At 41.6% G+C, this 15,314-nt stretch overlaps 1 protein-coding gene across 2 annotated transcripts; it reads right to left on the minus strand.

Annotated features, from left to right (window-relative positions):
* Window positions 1–434: 434 nt before the first annotated feature.
* On the minus strand, window positions 435–5,088 carry LOC133896333 (probable pectin methylesterase CGR2). 2 transcript variants are annotated; one of them, XM_062336913.1, is made up of 7 exons: window positions 4,677–5,088; window positions 4,354–4,536; window positions 4,212–4,269; window positions 3,801–3,842; window positions 2,317–2,685; window positions 1,528–1,583; window positions 435–918 (listed from the first exon to the last, which is right to left on the minus strand). In XM_062336913.1, the coding sequence occupies exons 2-7, from the start codon at window positions 4,474–4,476 to the stop codon at window positions 772–774; spliced, it is 795 nt and encodes a 264-aa protein (XP_062192897.1). In that variant the 5' UTR covers window positions 4,477–4,536; window positions 4,677–5,088; the 3' UTR covers window positions 435–771. The 2 variants fall into 2 exon arrangements, with proteins under 2 accessions (XP_062192897.1, XP_062192906.1); XM_062336922.1 differs by having other exon boundaries at window positions 4,230–4,269; window positions 4,677–5,085.
* Window positions 5,089–15,314: the final 10,226 nt, after the last annotated feature.

Raw genomic sequence — 15,314 nt, forward strand, 5'->3', positions numbered from 1 at the left:
TGCAATAGTCTAGTAGCTTGTGCAACAGCTGTGGAGTATTGGTTGCAAGAACAAATCAGGTGGGTAGGGGCAATGAGTTTGTGGTTTCTGATTCTGGTCTTGGGGAGGGGAGGAAGACCACCCTTCATATAAAGAAGAAGATCAAAGGACTTGTGCTAGCAGAAAAGGAGGAACACAAAAAAGAAATATATATTTATTATACATAGATGCAGGTTGAGGACGAGTTACCTGACCTTAGGACAAATTCTAGTATTGTTTGTTGTGCCTTCCTGTTATTATCCTGAGCTTGTTAGGTGAAGCTTGCAGTTGGGACTTAAATTGAGCCTATCACTAGAACGATGAAATAAAAGGTATAATCCGAAGTCTGGTAGACTTTAAGCATCATCCAACTTCTGAAAATGACATACTAATAGGCATAAGAAGACAAAGGGCTAGGGAATTGTTACTCTTGGATGAGTTTACAATTGAGATTGCTCAGTGAACAACTGGTACACCAAGAATAACAGGGTACAACACTGTAAAGTTGTTACAGATATATATGTCGTCAGGGCTTCAATTTGCAATTCTCGATAACACATAATTTAATTTTCAGAATGAATTTCTAGCAACAAGTGGTAAAGCCTCCCTACATAGGCTACCTATAGCTGACGGTGGCTCTTTCGTGTGGCAATTCCTCCGCATGAAAGATGAGCAAGTCAACGGGTAAGCAAAGATATTGCTTACAAAACTGGTGCGATGTCATGGACAGGCATCACCGTGCTCAGTATAATCCTACGAACTAAGGTGGAAGATCTGACAGTCTGGTTTATATTTGTTCTTGGATGCAGCCTCTTCAAACTTCTTCAGCGGTCCTTCATTCTCTGTCAAGCCAGTCTGGACAAAGTAGCGAGTCCACCATGAAGAACTCCGCAACTTCGCCTGGGAACAAACAAACACAACGGATTTTGTCAGCGACGGGCCTACCTTGCCAGTCATGACAAATCGTCTTAATTTTTTACAGCCTTAAGTAGAGTGTAGTATCTTCAATCCAAATAAATACTTGCATAAACTTAACAAAACAGCCACACCAACAGTCTCTGAACAATACCATCAACAACACTAATGGACTAACAGAGTTGGCAATAAGCAACAGTGTCTCAACCTACTTCATAACAGAAACTAGGTCAACATATCAGATGCAATTTAATTCTGGGGTGCGATACATCCACAGAAAATATGCCACACAAGCAAGGTTACTGTAGTTACAAACAAGCAATAAGCGCTACTGTGGACCATCAGTAACCTATAGTGTAAACTTAATCATACCATGTTTATACACTGCTATTTGGATTATGAACATGAAATGTATCAATAAGTTTTTTTTTAAGGCATGGGCTCAGTAAAGTGGGCATCATGTGGTTAAGTCATACAACAACAACAACGTGCTTAGCACGTTGGGGGTACGCTAGAAATGAAACCCAACAACATGCAGTTAAGTCATATGCAAAACAAATTTGTATGCTAGCAATTGGAATCATCTGTGCATACCGGTCTTCCAAATTTTGGTAGTTCAGAAACTTTAGCTTTCTGCTGACCTGGATTGCCTGCAACAAAGTAAATGAAATAATTATTACTCAGATAATTTATGGCATCCACCATAACAGATCGTACACAGGCCACGTATCACAAAATTGATATCTACTAAATGAAGCTATAAGAAGTCCAAGAGTTGAACGTTATTCAGGGGGTCTAGGTGCCATTACGTAATGTTGCTAACTAAAACAACTTATGCCATAAAAGCTATTTAGAGGTAGCACAGTTCGACCTAAAGCTGTTCCTACTCCAGAGACCTAACATCACACATTAAAAAATAATACTACTTCGACCTCCTAGAGGGTAGTATCACCTGATGTTGCAATAGCTACAGATATAGATCTGTTGGAAATATTTTTTATCTTTTAGGTTCATCCTTCGAATTTTTTGCATGTTCATTTAGTCAACGAAATCCCATGAGTAGTCCACGACATACAGTTAAATACAAACAGTTCTTAATATTTTTAAAGAAAGAAACTTAGAAGGACAATGGCAGGATCGACGATTATTGTACAAGTAAAAAATCAAGTAAAATATTCTTCTCTTTTAATGTAAGAGAAAACTAAGGAAAAATGACAGTCAGTACTCTTAATGTAATTTGCAGGTAATAAAACGTATACTTTTAAAAAGGAAGAAAAGAATCTTTTACCATAAACAAACTACATTTATTGGCATGCATATGTCAACTAAATTCCCTTCCAACGAAAAAGGAAGTAAACGTTTCGAGAAAGTAAATATACACACCAGCAAAGATAACAAGGCCATCTGTGGAAACCCTTGCCAAATCCGGAAGTGTTTTGTTCAGATACCTTGGGGTCAGATAATCTAAAGCATCTGACACAACAACAAGGTTAAAAGAATCTGGGCGGTATGGAAGGGGAAACTTAATATCAGACATACGGACAAAGCCCTTGCGCACAAGGCTTTTGCAGCTACTATCAGCATCCTCCAAGTCATAAGGTTCAACTCCCCAAGCTTCAACCTTTTTTTCTTTCAACAAGTCAGAAACTACTGTGCAACTATCAGGGCCTACATGGAGAACCTTTTGCATTGAATTGCCATATGCCTTCTTGAGATAAGGAAGTGCTCGTATAACTTCTGATGTGCAAGAACCTGGATGCAGATGCAAAAGAGAAGTCTGAGATAAGGAGCATGATAAAACTCCCCACACCAATACTTTGGGAAAGACAAATATAAAGAATATGACTAAAGCAATCAAATAACCAAAATACTACTGTTCACTGCAAACTGGCCAATTTAAAGTACCTATTTTGGGCTTTTGGATTAGGGTATGTCTCCTCGTCACATGACTGAGATCTTGCATATCTCTTGGTCACATTTGTGACCATAAAAGCTCATCCCCGCAAATGTAAAATCTTGTTTTTTTCTACGGTCACAAACCTTCCAGGACTCGTTACTGTAAAAACTATGCCAGATTTTACGGTTGTGGGATTATTTTTACGGTCGTGGGTCATGGGAAGGTCCGTGCCTGTAAAAACAATAGGATTTTACAGTTGCGGGGATTTATTTTTAAGGTCGAAATGTGACTGAGACATAAGCAAAATCTCAAGCAACTGAGAACTAGAATTCTCTTTGGATTATATCTACCTGATAATGACCTATTTCTGGCATAGTGTATCACAATTTAGAGGATAAACTACTGGTCTATCCTGAACCGTATGGTAGCAAAATAAAAAAGACAACATGGAGGGAAACACTATATTTATCTTGCTGCCCACTATTGGTCATCAGTTCATAGCATCTGAACAACCTACTAACCATTACATGGCCTAGTGAGAACACCAAAGCAGTTAAAACAAAATAGGGCACAACAGACACAAACATGGAGGCCGCGCAACCTAATCACGAGTCTGCCCAGGAAAATGCTTCGAATGAATCAACATACAAAATGTGTCTGTAAGCCTTTGCAGGTTACAGCACCACTAAACAATGAAAAGACAACAGTAACAAAGTATCTTCAATGCATATTACGGGATTGTTGCAAAACTAATTGAATGCCTGACATGCACATTATAATAGCAAGTGCAACCTTAAAATCAGAAAGAAAAAAAATATTTTCAAGCTGTAAGCTAATGACATATCAGAAGCGCAAGATTGAGCAAGAAAAGCAGAATGTTGCATCAGGATGCAGAAGAGTCTAAAACTGTAAATGACACCAGCAAGTTAGTATATGATACAAAAGGCAAAGATACAAAAGAAAAATATACCTTCAGACCTGCTCACAGCTTCTCTGCCTGTAACAGTTACACCTGGTCATTGGAGCAAGAATCAAAACAAGAGGTACAAGGACGCAACATCTGCTTTTTTATTCTCTTTTGGAACAGACCACAATTTAATTTCTTTGAATCACAAATATATCCATAAAGTAGAATACTAGAATGATCCCCTGTAGCATTTGAATGACATGTTAAGTTTAGTTTTCAACAACACATGATAATACCAATGCATTATTACTTTTCAAAAACAGTCAGTAGCAGTGCGTCCCCACTTTCATATTCAGTATTGAATGGAAAACAAGAGATAAATTTGTATGTATCACAGGCAATGTTCTGTAGTCATTTCGCAATTCTAAACCAATCAGGATCCAACATTAAAGATAAAAAATAGTGAAACCTAACTGGGAGTCTTTGACCGACCTGAGCTGCTGTTAAAGTAGGCGATCAGAAGAATGACACCCTGCAAACATTAACATCTAAACCATCAGCATCACCCAAACACATGAGAATTCCTAAGAACAGAATTGGCCACACAAAACAATACCAGGATGACGAGGGCAATGGTGAGCACGGGCGGCGAGCGTGACTTGGGGTGGAGCAGGCCGCCGACGGACGGCAGGCCCCCGTCCGCCACCCGCCGGCTCGGATTCACCGATCTCCTCGACATCCTCCCCTGTACCTCCCTCCCGAATCCAACCAGCCAAGTTGAACTTCCCCCCTCGATCACCTGCTCGCACGAACCACTCTTCGCATCAGACTAACCAACCGGCAAAACTCCCACAATGCCGCGGCGGATCGAAGCGCGCGGAAGCACCCGGATCCCCGCGGATCGGAATCCCCGAGAGCGGAAGGAGGCGGCGACGGTACCTCTGACAATGGCGGCGGCGGGTGGAGACGCGGAGGAGGGATCCGGCGTCGGGGTTGCCGGAATCGGGACTGGATCTGAGGCGGGGAGATGGATGGAGTGGGGTGGGGAGCAGCCGCGGCGATCCGGCGCGATAGGGACGGGAATGGAATTACTTGAAGCTAATGGCGAGGGGGGATTAGCACGCCATTAGCGATCGAGATTAGGATTAGTGGAGCGCGACCGGAATTCCGGGCTGGAGATTTTGTTCAGGGATGTTGGTCGTCGTGGCCTGTAGGTCACTGACTGGTGGGGTCTGCTGGTCTTTCTTTTTTATTTCCTTTTATTTTGGTTGCCCAGCTCGGTGGTCCAACGCATCGCTCATTCGTCCCATAGGATGGCTGGTCAGCGTTCGTTACAAATCTGTCAAAACTGAAGCCTTTTGGTTAAAGGAAAAATAGAGGAATTTAAAAAGATTTGAATTATATACCAAAAATCCCTATGAACCATTTAGAACAAATGATTGAATCACTAAAATTCCTATAGAGGATTCCTAGCACGACGTCCATTCTCCTAATTTCTTTTTATTCTATCTCTGTTCTCTTATTTCTATGTTTTTTTTTTTTTTGCTGCATCCAAATGATCCATTAAAAATTTCTTATATTCAACTTTAATCTTGTATTTTTTTTTTTATGTTCCTACAATTTCAAAATCCTTTGTTCTAAGAGGTCTTGAATGTACCTAACATTAGGACCAATCCATGGGATCAACAACATGTACAAATTCAGAAAACCTAACAGCTAGATAGATAGTCAAACTTGTGTATAATGACATAACTTAAAGAGCAATATATTCTCAAAGGTAAATACAGTAACGATACTCTAACTTGTTGTCCCTTGTCATGCAGGTTCAAGATCCCTCAAAATATATTTGTATAGCATTAATATTATCTTTTTGTGTCATTTAGATCCAATTCGTGTTTTGGAGCCTTCATGCACTAACGTGTCGCGCCTTGGTGACAAAAGCGCCATATCAGCTCCTTGTTTTTCTTTTTCTTTTTTTCTCTGCTGATATTAGCTTGCACAATAATTTCCCTTTCAGTAGGAAAATAATTCACAAAATTGGTTTAATCTGAAAATAGAGTTTTGTTTATAATTAAAATTTGGAAAATTCTTTATTAAATCTGATAATCTTTTATATGTGTTTTTCAATGATAAAATAAATATTTTAATTACATTTTAGGGTTAAAATAATAAATAAAATTCTGATTAATGTTGAATAAATTGTTTACTGTTTAAATAGGTTCTCTGTAATGTTTTTATAATGAAAAATAGTAAATAATTATTATAAATTAGAAAATGGGTTTTCTTTAGTAAAATAATTTGTAATAATATCTTTTAATTCTTTTAGTGTTTCTTTAATTCATTATGATACTTTTAAATTCCTAAAATTCTTAGAAAATCCAGAAAATTCACATAAAATGCCAAGAGCCTCCAAAAAAATCTCAAGAAAATTCATACACTATTCTTTCACCCTTTCAAAGTCATATCCCTACCGTTGCAACTCCGATCTAATCGTTTCCTTCGAAAATAATTCACAAAAAATCATAAAAATAATGAATTAAGTTGCTCGGTGTGTTTTTAGCTCTTTTTGTGTTCTTGGTGTTTATTGCCTTATTTTCTTTTGCAATTAGACGCCGCTGTCCTGGAGGAAGATTTTGCAGGTTTTCAGGACCAGTAATTCGAATACCCCTCTAATCACCAAGGTGAAGGCAAGTTGTCTTTGATGTATTTTTATCCTATGTTTTTCCTAAATATTTTTTTATCAAGTTCTGCGCTTATAGTTGTCAGTGAGAAACCCATGATAGGCAATATCTTAGTCTTTCTCATATCTACTTGTCGTCTGAGTTTTGGTGAGATCAAAGGTAGTATTGCTTAGCCATGTTTGGGAAAACACTTAGTTTAATAATTTTGATAATGGTTTATGCAATGAGATAAAATTGTGTTTTTAGCAACAAGCTACGCCATTGGAGTGCTCCTCACGAACTCGAGGGCGACCATTCCTCCGAAGTCGTGCCTGAAGAGGATAACCTTCTTCTTCTTCTTCGAAATCAAGTGGAAATGTGTATTGGTTTATATATGATGAGTCATTGACAAGCGTGTGGATTTGGTTTGTTGATTTTTGGATTGCGTAGGCATGTTTATATACTTCAGTGTTGATCTTTTACTAACCAAAGTTGCAGAAGAATTGGAGTTGACATTTCTGAGTTCAGGAAGATTGTGCACGTCGGGTGATCTGGCACTGTGAAAAATGAATGTGCCAGATGATTCGACATTCAGACCAAGTACACGCTAGAGTAATGCAACTCAAAAGCAAAAGGTCAAGTGCACGCCGGATGAGCCGGTGATGGAGAGATATGAATGCCAGAGTATTTCTTGCAGAGAGCCTGCAAGTTGGCTCTAGTGGGCCAAGTTCTCACGAATGGTCCAGCGATGCTGGATATGAATGTCGGAGAGATAGTTGAAGCATTTCTTCCAGAGAGATTGCAAAACTTGGGTCTAGCAAAGTTGTGCTCGTCGGATGTTCCGGCAATTGGTTGATGAGCACGCCGGAATATCTTCTGTAGAGAGGATTTCAAATTGCGTAGTCTGAAGAGTTGCACACGTTGGATAGTCCAGCGCTCAGGAGATGTGCCCGCTGGACCATCCGGCGTTCATGATTTTTCTGAGATGTGCTTTAACTGAGTATTTTGATTATGGACTAATCTATAATGAAGTTGGAGATGTGTGTTTGCTTGTCTATGTTATGCAGGTGATTGATGCAACTTGTCGACCGATGGCGGGATGATCGGGGCCAAGTGGGGTGCTTTGCGTCGGACGATCAAGGAGGTCGAGTGAAGTCAAGTGTAATCCTAGTTGTGTACATAGAGATCAAGCAAAGCATTGAATGAAGGATGAATGAAGATGACGTGGTGATAAAGTCAAGCGAATGAGATACCAGTGCAAGTGACAAGGTGCCCCGAGGGATCGGGAGTGTGAGAGACTTACCGGCTGTCAAGATTGCAAGATGGAATACATGTGTCAACATCAGGGATGCTTTCTTGGAGTCAAAGCAAGTAATAGTGAGTCACACTTTGAGAAGCGTACGGGACAGATTTGTGGTTTGGTCTCAAAACTGTGCAAGAATGGAGTGCACGTGGTATCATCGTGAAGCAAGCGTCAAGGCGAAGCAAATTCATGAAGGTGTCACAATTGTTAGATGGACGGAGCGGAAAATAGATCAAAATACTCTGATGATAGTTAGTAGGTCATTGTAAGCGAGGGGTATTTTGAAAATAAAGAAAATTAAGGGCTAAGACACCTCGTTAGGCCTATAAATAAAGGGATAGAGCTATAGGAGAGCTGGGAGCCAGTCATTTGAGAGTCTAATAATACGTTTTAGAGGAGAGGGTGGGATATGCTTAGCCTTTTGTAGTAGGTTAGAGTTTTTTAGAGGAAAATACTTTATAATCTATTTAAATATGGCTGACCTGTGTATTTAATGAAATTGATTTTCTTGTATGAGCTTGTGTTCATCTCCTTCTAGTTTTCTACTTTTAGTCCCTTACTTTTGTTGCACATTTTTCATTCTCGATTGTGATTTTTGTTTTCCTTTTTGAACTGCAGTTTTCCCACCTTGTGAAGTTGATCTCTTTGCTGCTAGGGGCATAAAATATGCATACAATAGTACAAATTTGGGTCTCGCATCCCCTTATCTTTAAGTCATCAAGTTGGAGAGTTTCTTCACGAGTGACCATCTTCTTAAGTTCTCTTTCAAAGTTACGAACTTTTTGTGACTAGGATCATAAAATGATCTTAAATGCAACCTTGTGTTCATATCTTATCCATGGAATCACATATTATCAATTCTTTCTTTGTTTTTTCTATTTGCTTTCCACTTGAATTTTTAAGGTGTATTGGGTGAAACAGATGAGAAGGTCATCCAATTTTTAAAAAAACTTTGGTAAAGCGTCTATTCACCTCTCTCTAATCATCAATCTCGGTACTACATCTTCTTCTTCTTTTTCTTCTTGCTCGTGCTCTCGACGAATGCCGTCAGCTGTCGGAAGTAGCGAAAGTAGACTTGAGATGGCTGGCCGGGCACTGGAGGATTGTGGCGGAGGTCGTGAGGGGCTCTGAATAAGGTATCTCCATTGCGGTACCCGATTCTTTCCGGTTCTTACTCAGATTTTTTAGGGTAAACATCATATATTGGATTTATTGAAATCAAATTAAAAAAAATTATCAAGAATTTGCTATAAATTATCTCCAATCAATTAATTATCACAAATTGCATATAATAACAAAAGAATAATAATATAGCAGCTGAGCCCGAGCATTGCCACGCGACCAGAGAGGAGGGCGACCTGATAGACCCAGCTCCCACGGCGCACCTGATAGACCCACAAGACGGCAGCGCGTCGCTTCAGAGGAGCGCACATTGAAACAAATCGTTGTCGAGAAGCACCAAACCAGAATGAAAAGCCGCCATGAAACGAGAACGTAGGGATACACTTAAAGAAGATTCCAACTGTTCAAACCGAACCCAACCAAGCCGCCGACCACCATAGCGTGAGAATAGGACCTCCAGAGCGACACCTCCAAGGAGGACGCAACGTAGAGACACCACCATCGCTCGTCCGGTTGCCCAAACCAGGTTTTCACTCAAAAGGTCCAGGGGAGAGGAGTGAGGAGACGCCCTAACAACGCCTCCAAGGAGGAGAATAGCGCCCGAGGGTGTCGCCGTCATCAAAATCGGCCAAAAGCCAGGCAAAGCTTTCGCCAGCGGCTTTGCATGGCCAACCCGCCCAAGGGTAAGACCCAAGCAGCAGCACCACTGCCACCTCATAGTCGCACTGCCCCACGGCCATCATAGTGTCAAGAAGCTCCCTGCATGCCCAACCTGCAGAAGAGGAGTAGGTCGGGCAAGAAGAGGAGCAACGCAAATGCCAAGAGCTAGCAGCTGCACAAGGAGCCAGCATGACAGCCGCCCACAGAGTCCACAAGCCAAAGAGGAAAATGGATTATCTCGACAATGCCTCCAAGGATGTGAGTGGTGCCCGGAGGTGTCACCGTTGTCCGCGTCGGAGGGAATCCAAGCTAGGCTTTCACCCGAAACCCCCACACCCCACCAGACAAGACAGCCCTTGCAGTTGATCTCCCCACAGGCCAGATATGGGGAAGGGAGTAGACCCAGCAAGGGGAGGAGACCAACATCACTAGGAGACCACGGGCGAGCACCGCGAGGCAGGGAGAATCGGGCACCACAGCTCCGCAGGACACCAGAGAAGAGCTGCAGCAGGGCCAGAGAGCAGCCCCAAGGCCGCCCAAGACCGACATGCCCGCTGACCATCAGAGGCAGCCATGGCAGCCACCAATCAGTAGCATAAGGCTACCCCCCCCCCCCCCCCGCACGGATTTGGACAAGCACCACAGATCAATAGCAAAAAAAACATTGTCAAGGGCCACGAAACGGACACGGGAGGGGCAGGGAACACCGGTGAGTTGATGGTCAAACCCATGATGAAGGCAGCGCTGGCAGCCACTGTGGATGAGCCATCAAAGTGGGAGAGCAAGAGCACAACAGGGCTGTCGATGGAGACCACATGGCGGCGAAGCGCAATGAGCTCACGAGATGGGGAGCAAGATCGTGAGTCGGTGGAATAGCCGTGAGCAGGGCACGAGTAGTTGTCGCAGCCGCTCTAGACCCACGAAGTTGCCACTCGCCACCACCTCCGTCGGCGGAGCAGCCAAGGGCAAGCGACGAAGGAAGCCCCAGAAGCCACATGGGGCAAGCATGCCGCCACCGTCGCCAGACTGGCCCGGAACCAGCCGGGAGCATAACACGGTCGCCCACCCACCGACCATTGTGGATCCATGGCAAGCAGGCAGCAAGGACATAGAACCAGCTGACAGGAGACCCGATTTGGCTAGTTCGGGGGCGGAGACCGGTGAGAGCACCACAACACAACAAGCACGAAAAGACCCAACTGACAGGGGAGGAGAAAGGAGGGGGGAGAGGAGAAAGAAAAGGACAAAAGAGGGGAGGGACATTGTCAGGGCAAAACACCGGTGGTGGCGGTGGCCTAGCAGGGGTGCGGCGGTAGGGGTGCTAGGCGGCGGTAGGAGGAGTTTCCCCGAGTCCTTTTGATCTGATCTTTGAAACATATGGTAAGGATGATATATTTCATATCTGATAGTACATGCAAATGCCAGGACTTGAGATCAAGGTTCTAAATAGTGATTGTGGCAGCGTAGATAGCAGTAAGGCAAAGAAAAAAGCTATAGCGGCAGCTATGTAGAACCTTGGTATGGAGTGCAGATATTTGGAGGAGAAACAAAGTAAAACATCCACGGTAAGGCGTGAAAGTGGATTTTCCTATAAATTCTTGTGATATCCATTAGGGATCATTTGGATTTTCGTTTGATGTATTTTATTCTTCTCTAGTATAGCTCTTTAATGATCATAGTTACGTTTATAGATCCGTCAGAATTCTGCGAGTACTGCGTGGAAAACGTCAGGAGCGAGTAAGATCCTGACTACAACCAAATCATTGAAGAAAACCTCAGAGAGGCAAGTCCTATCTCCTTAATCATATTGAACATATGTTTTCAACTAATCTACATGATTAACTAAAACTGGATTTATATCACCTATGCTATGTACTACTCTTCTACAAACTACTTGTAATAGTTAATCATATCAACACTTGCTATGCCTTAAATGTTCATCCAATATATGTATCACCCTAGGATTATTTGTTATTATATATATTAATGAGATACGACATCTTGAAATCTAGTATACTTATGATTGAATATGTTTTCTCGGAGACGTCACTTTTAAAGTATCTCTCCTCAGAGATAAGATTTACTATTAACAATGATAAATTATATACCATGAATTCTTAATGGTTGTGAAATCCTGGATGTCATGTGGGATGTGGAGGATGGTGTATAAAAATGGGAGTACTATTTTGGCGAGAACAGATGGAGTAGTACTTTGATGAGGATGCTCCTAGGGGCTTGGGTTACCTCTATGGTATTCATTGCCAGAAGATACCTGTCCTGATGGCTTAAGGACCGAGTTATTTCGCCGTCATGCTTAAGCAACTCCCGTGCAACCACGCATTCTGAATGGGAATGACTTGGCTTTTCTTTACCAGACTGGGTTGGGCATCATACTAGGAGGCTGGGAGCAAAGAGAGGCTAAGTGTCCATCTGCCCCTCTGTCTGAATATTTCGAGAGATAGCATGGCCAATCTGGTATTCAGTCCAAGGACTCTGGGACTTGGGGTGTCTCGTAGAAAAGCCCGACAAGAGAGGTGATTGAACTGTCTCGGTATGATTCTCCTCCGCTTGCAACGGTTGGAGGCTGAGCATATCGCGTGGGTACAGTGTACAACCTCTGCAGAGTGTAAAATTATTTGAATAGACGTGTCCACGGTTATATACATGCGAAGGTAGAACCTTTTTGACTAGACTCTAAGTGTGTGTGTCTTGATGAGTGAGTGTGTGGACTACATGACCGTACAATGATGTTATTGGCTCAATCTATCAAAAGCTGCGTGGTACCAGAGGTACACAAGAGGTGATGATAGGGATTGCGAAGTGAGGTGTAGCCCCTCCCAGAACCAAAAACCCCTAGATATAGCTTGTTACATGGTTTTAAACTATTTAAACTGTTTTAAAGTCAATCATAAAAGATATAATTGAATGCCTACATAAACTACTTCGCGCTTAAAACTTCTCTACTACTTAAAAAATACGTAGTGATTCTCTCACCGGGTAGGATGTCCTGCCTCTAGTCCTGCATACTACCCCTAAACTTTCAGAAATTACCCACCTCATGCCACTCAATCTCTACTACTCCGCTCGCATGTGTTCCGCTCCCAAAAATCCCGCTCTCGCGTTTCACCTCTGGCTCACACGCTCGCCTGCCTAGCGCGCTGCGCGCCATGCATGTCGGCTGTAAAAGGATCTAATGGCCCAAGAGAAGGAGGGGTAAATAGGGCACTAATTAAAACTAAACCAACTACCGATTTCTAGAACAAAAAGTAACATTAGCCTAAAAAATAACTAGACGGCCTAACAAGCTAGAAAGTTAAGAACACACATGCAAGCATATAGAACATAAGTAAAGTGTGGAATTGAAACTTTCATAAAACAAATGCTAGAAGCAAAATACGGAATGTAACAAGAGTAGGGAAAGAGGACACCGAGTTTTTCCTGAGGTATTAAAGAGTTGGCACTCTCCACTAATCCTCGTTGGAGCATCCACACAAGAATATCGCTCCTCCTTGAGTCACCGAGACTCAAGTGCTCACTAGTAATTGCCACTTCTCTATCTCCAGATTGGCGAGCACCAAACCAAGTACACGAGCTTCCCGGGGCTCCCACAATACCTCTAAGAGCTCATCGAGAGCACCTCCAATCTCCATGACCGGCTAGGTGTTGCCAACCACCAATAACAAACTATCTGATTCACTTGACACCAATCAAGCCTAAAACAATAGCTAGATGCACACTCACTACTCTTAGAGCACTAATAGAGTCCTTAATCTTCAATTAAGAACTTGAAAATCACTTCAAGTGCTCTCACTTGCCTCTAGATGACACACAATATGTATAAATGCTTCTGGGTTGTAAGAGAGACGAATGAAACTAAGTGATGAGGTATATATAGGCTAGAGGTCCAAATCTAGCTGTTGCCCAACCACTCACTTTTTCTGTGAACACCGGATGGTCTGGTGCACACGTCTCTGTTAACATCGGATAATACGGTGAGTTAACATTTTTCACCTGCTAATTTGACAGTTATCAGTAACCGTTGCAAAATGCTTTGGTGTTCTTCCATATAGCATCACCGGATAGTTCGGTGAGTTATATTCTATTTCCTCCGAAAATACGAAGCTTCTGTTAAATAGTCCAATGATGACTCATTTAAGTCATCGGACAATCCGGTCAGTTCAACTATGATTTTCTCTAAAAATACCAAGCTTCTGTTAAATGGTCCAGTGTATGAATCATTCAGATCACCGGACAATCTGGTGCATATAACTTCAAATTTCTCTGAACAATGACAATTTTGTTAAATGCTCTGGTGTATAGTTCCTTCTATCACCGGACAATCCGGTGAGTTCAGTTGAAGTCTTCTCAGAAAAGATAAATAGTCCGGTAAGTAAAAAACCTTCTCACACCGGACAATCCGATGAGAACAAACTTCCTAAAAATCATCCAATTCATTCAATTTTGTGTTCTAACTTCTCAACTTCTCACATATGGATTTCTTTGAGCTACCTAGTGCTATATTTTCGTAAGTGTGCATCCAACTATGTCTAGACTCAACTAGGTCAAATTACAATACTTAGCCCTCCTTTATAGTACGATCAAAAGATAAAAGAAGATCTATAACTACTCCAAGTGTCTTTCATCACATTATGACACTTAGAACTAGAAGTTCCTTAATCTTGACGTAGAAGTCTTTTGATCGACCAATAAAATTATATGAGGGACCAAGAAAAATCATTCAATCATTGTGAATTAAAAATTTTAAATTTCTTCAAAACATACACATTAGTCATAATGATATAGTTGTCATTAATCACCGAAACACTTATCACTTACCTAAGGACCTAGATGCTACGGACTGCCTCCCGCAGCTCCTGTCTGACACCCACACATGGGCGGACCCAGTAACTAGTAAACAATAAAGTATTATCATTGAATTATCCCTTTATAAATCTATCAACACCTTTAAGTAGTATAAGGCTTACTGAGTACCTTCTGTACTCACTCTTATTGCCATTCAGACGAGGAAGTTGAAGTTGACTTCGTCGAGATGAAGACGAGAATGAAGAGTAGTCTTAGAGATCGCATTCGCACTCTAGCTGCTTGTGGCTTTAGGTCTTTGCTTTCTACTAATTTTTGCTGGTTGTTCGGCCAGGTTTGTAATGTACGGTTTGGTTTGTAACCTTTTGTACTTTAAATCTTAATACTTATATACAAAGTTTGACTGTGATACTATAACTGTTATACTGTATATATCTGCTATTTGATTCAGAGATTGATACGGAAGGCATAGAAGATCTCGAGTTTAAGATCTTATAGCAAGGATGTGGTGGTGGGAGCGCTAGGCAGCGGCAGGAGGGAGTTGCCTCGAGTCCTTTTGATCTGATCTTCGAAACCTACGGTAAGAATGATATATTTCATATCTAATAGTACATGCAAATGCCTAGACTTGAGACCAAGGTTCTAAATAGTGGTTGTGGCAGCGCAGGTAGCGGTAAGATGAAGAAAAAAGCTATAGTGGTAACTATGTAGAACCTTGGTGTGGAGTGCAAGTGTTTGGAGGGGAAGCAAAGTAAAATATCCACGGTTAAGCGTGAAAGTATATTCTCCTATAATTTCTTGATATAGTCGAATATAAGATAAGCTCGGATTTTTAGAGTCTTTGAGTAGATTGACTAGTGTTCAATTTATCTACGATAATATAATTGTAACATCCCAACCTATTAGTAGTGATGTTAGCCCAAATAATTTAGGTGTTGTAGGATTAGTTTTACTCTAGGTATTTAAATGGCTAAGGACTAGCATATAAACAGTTATGTTTTAAATATAATA

Source organism: Phragmites australis, chromosome 2, assembly GCF_958298935.1.
Source record: "Phragmites australis chromosome 2, lpPhrAust1.1, whole genome shotgun sequence".
Classification (NCBI taxonomy): domain Eukaryota; kingdom Viridiplantae; phylum Streptophyta; class Magnoliopsida; order Poales; family Poaceae; genus Phragmites; species Phragmites australis.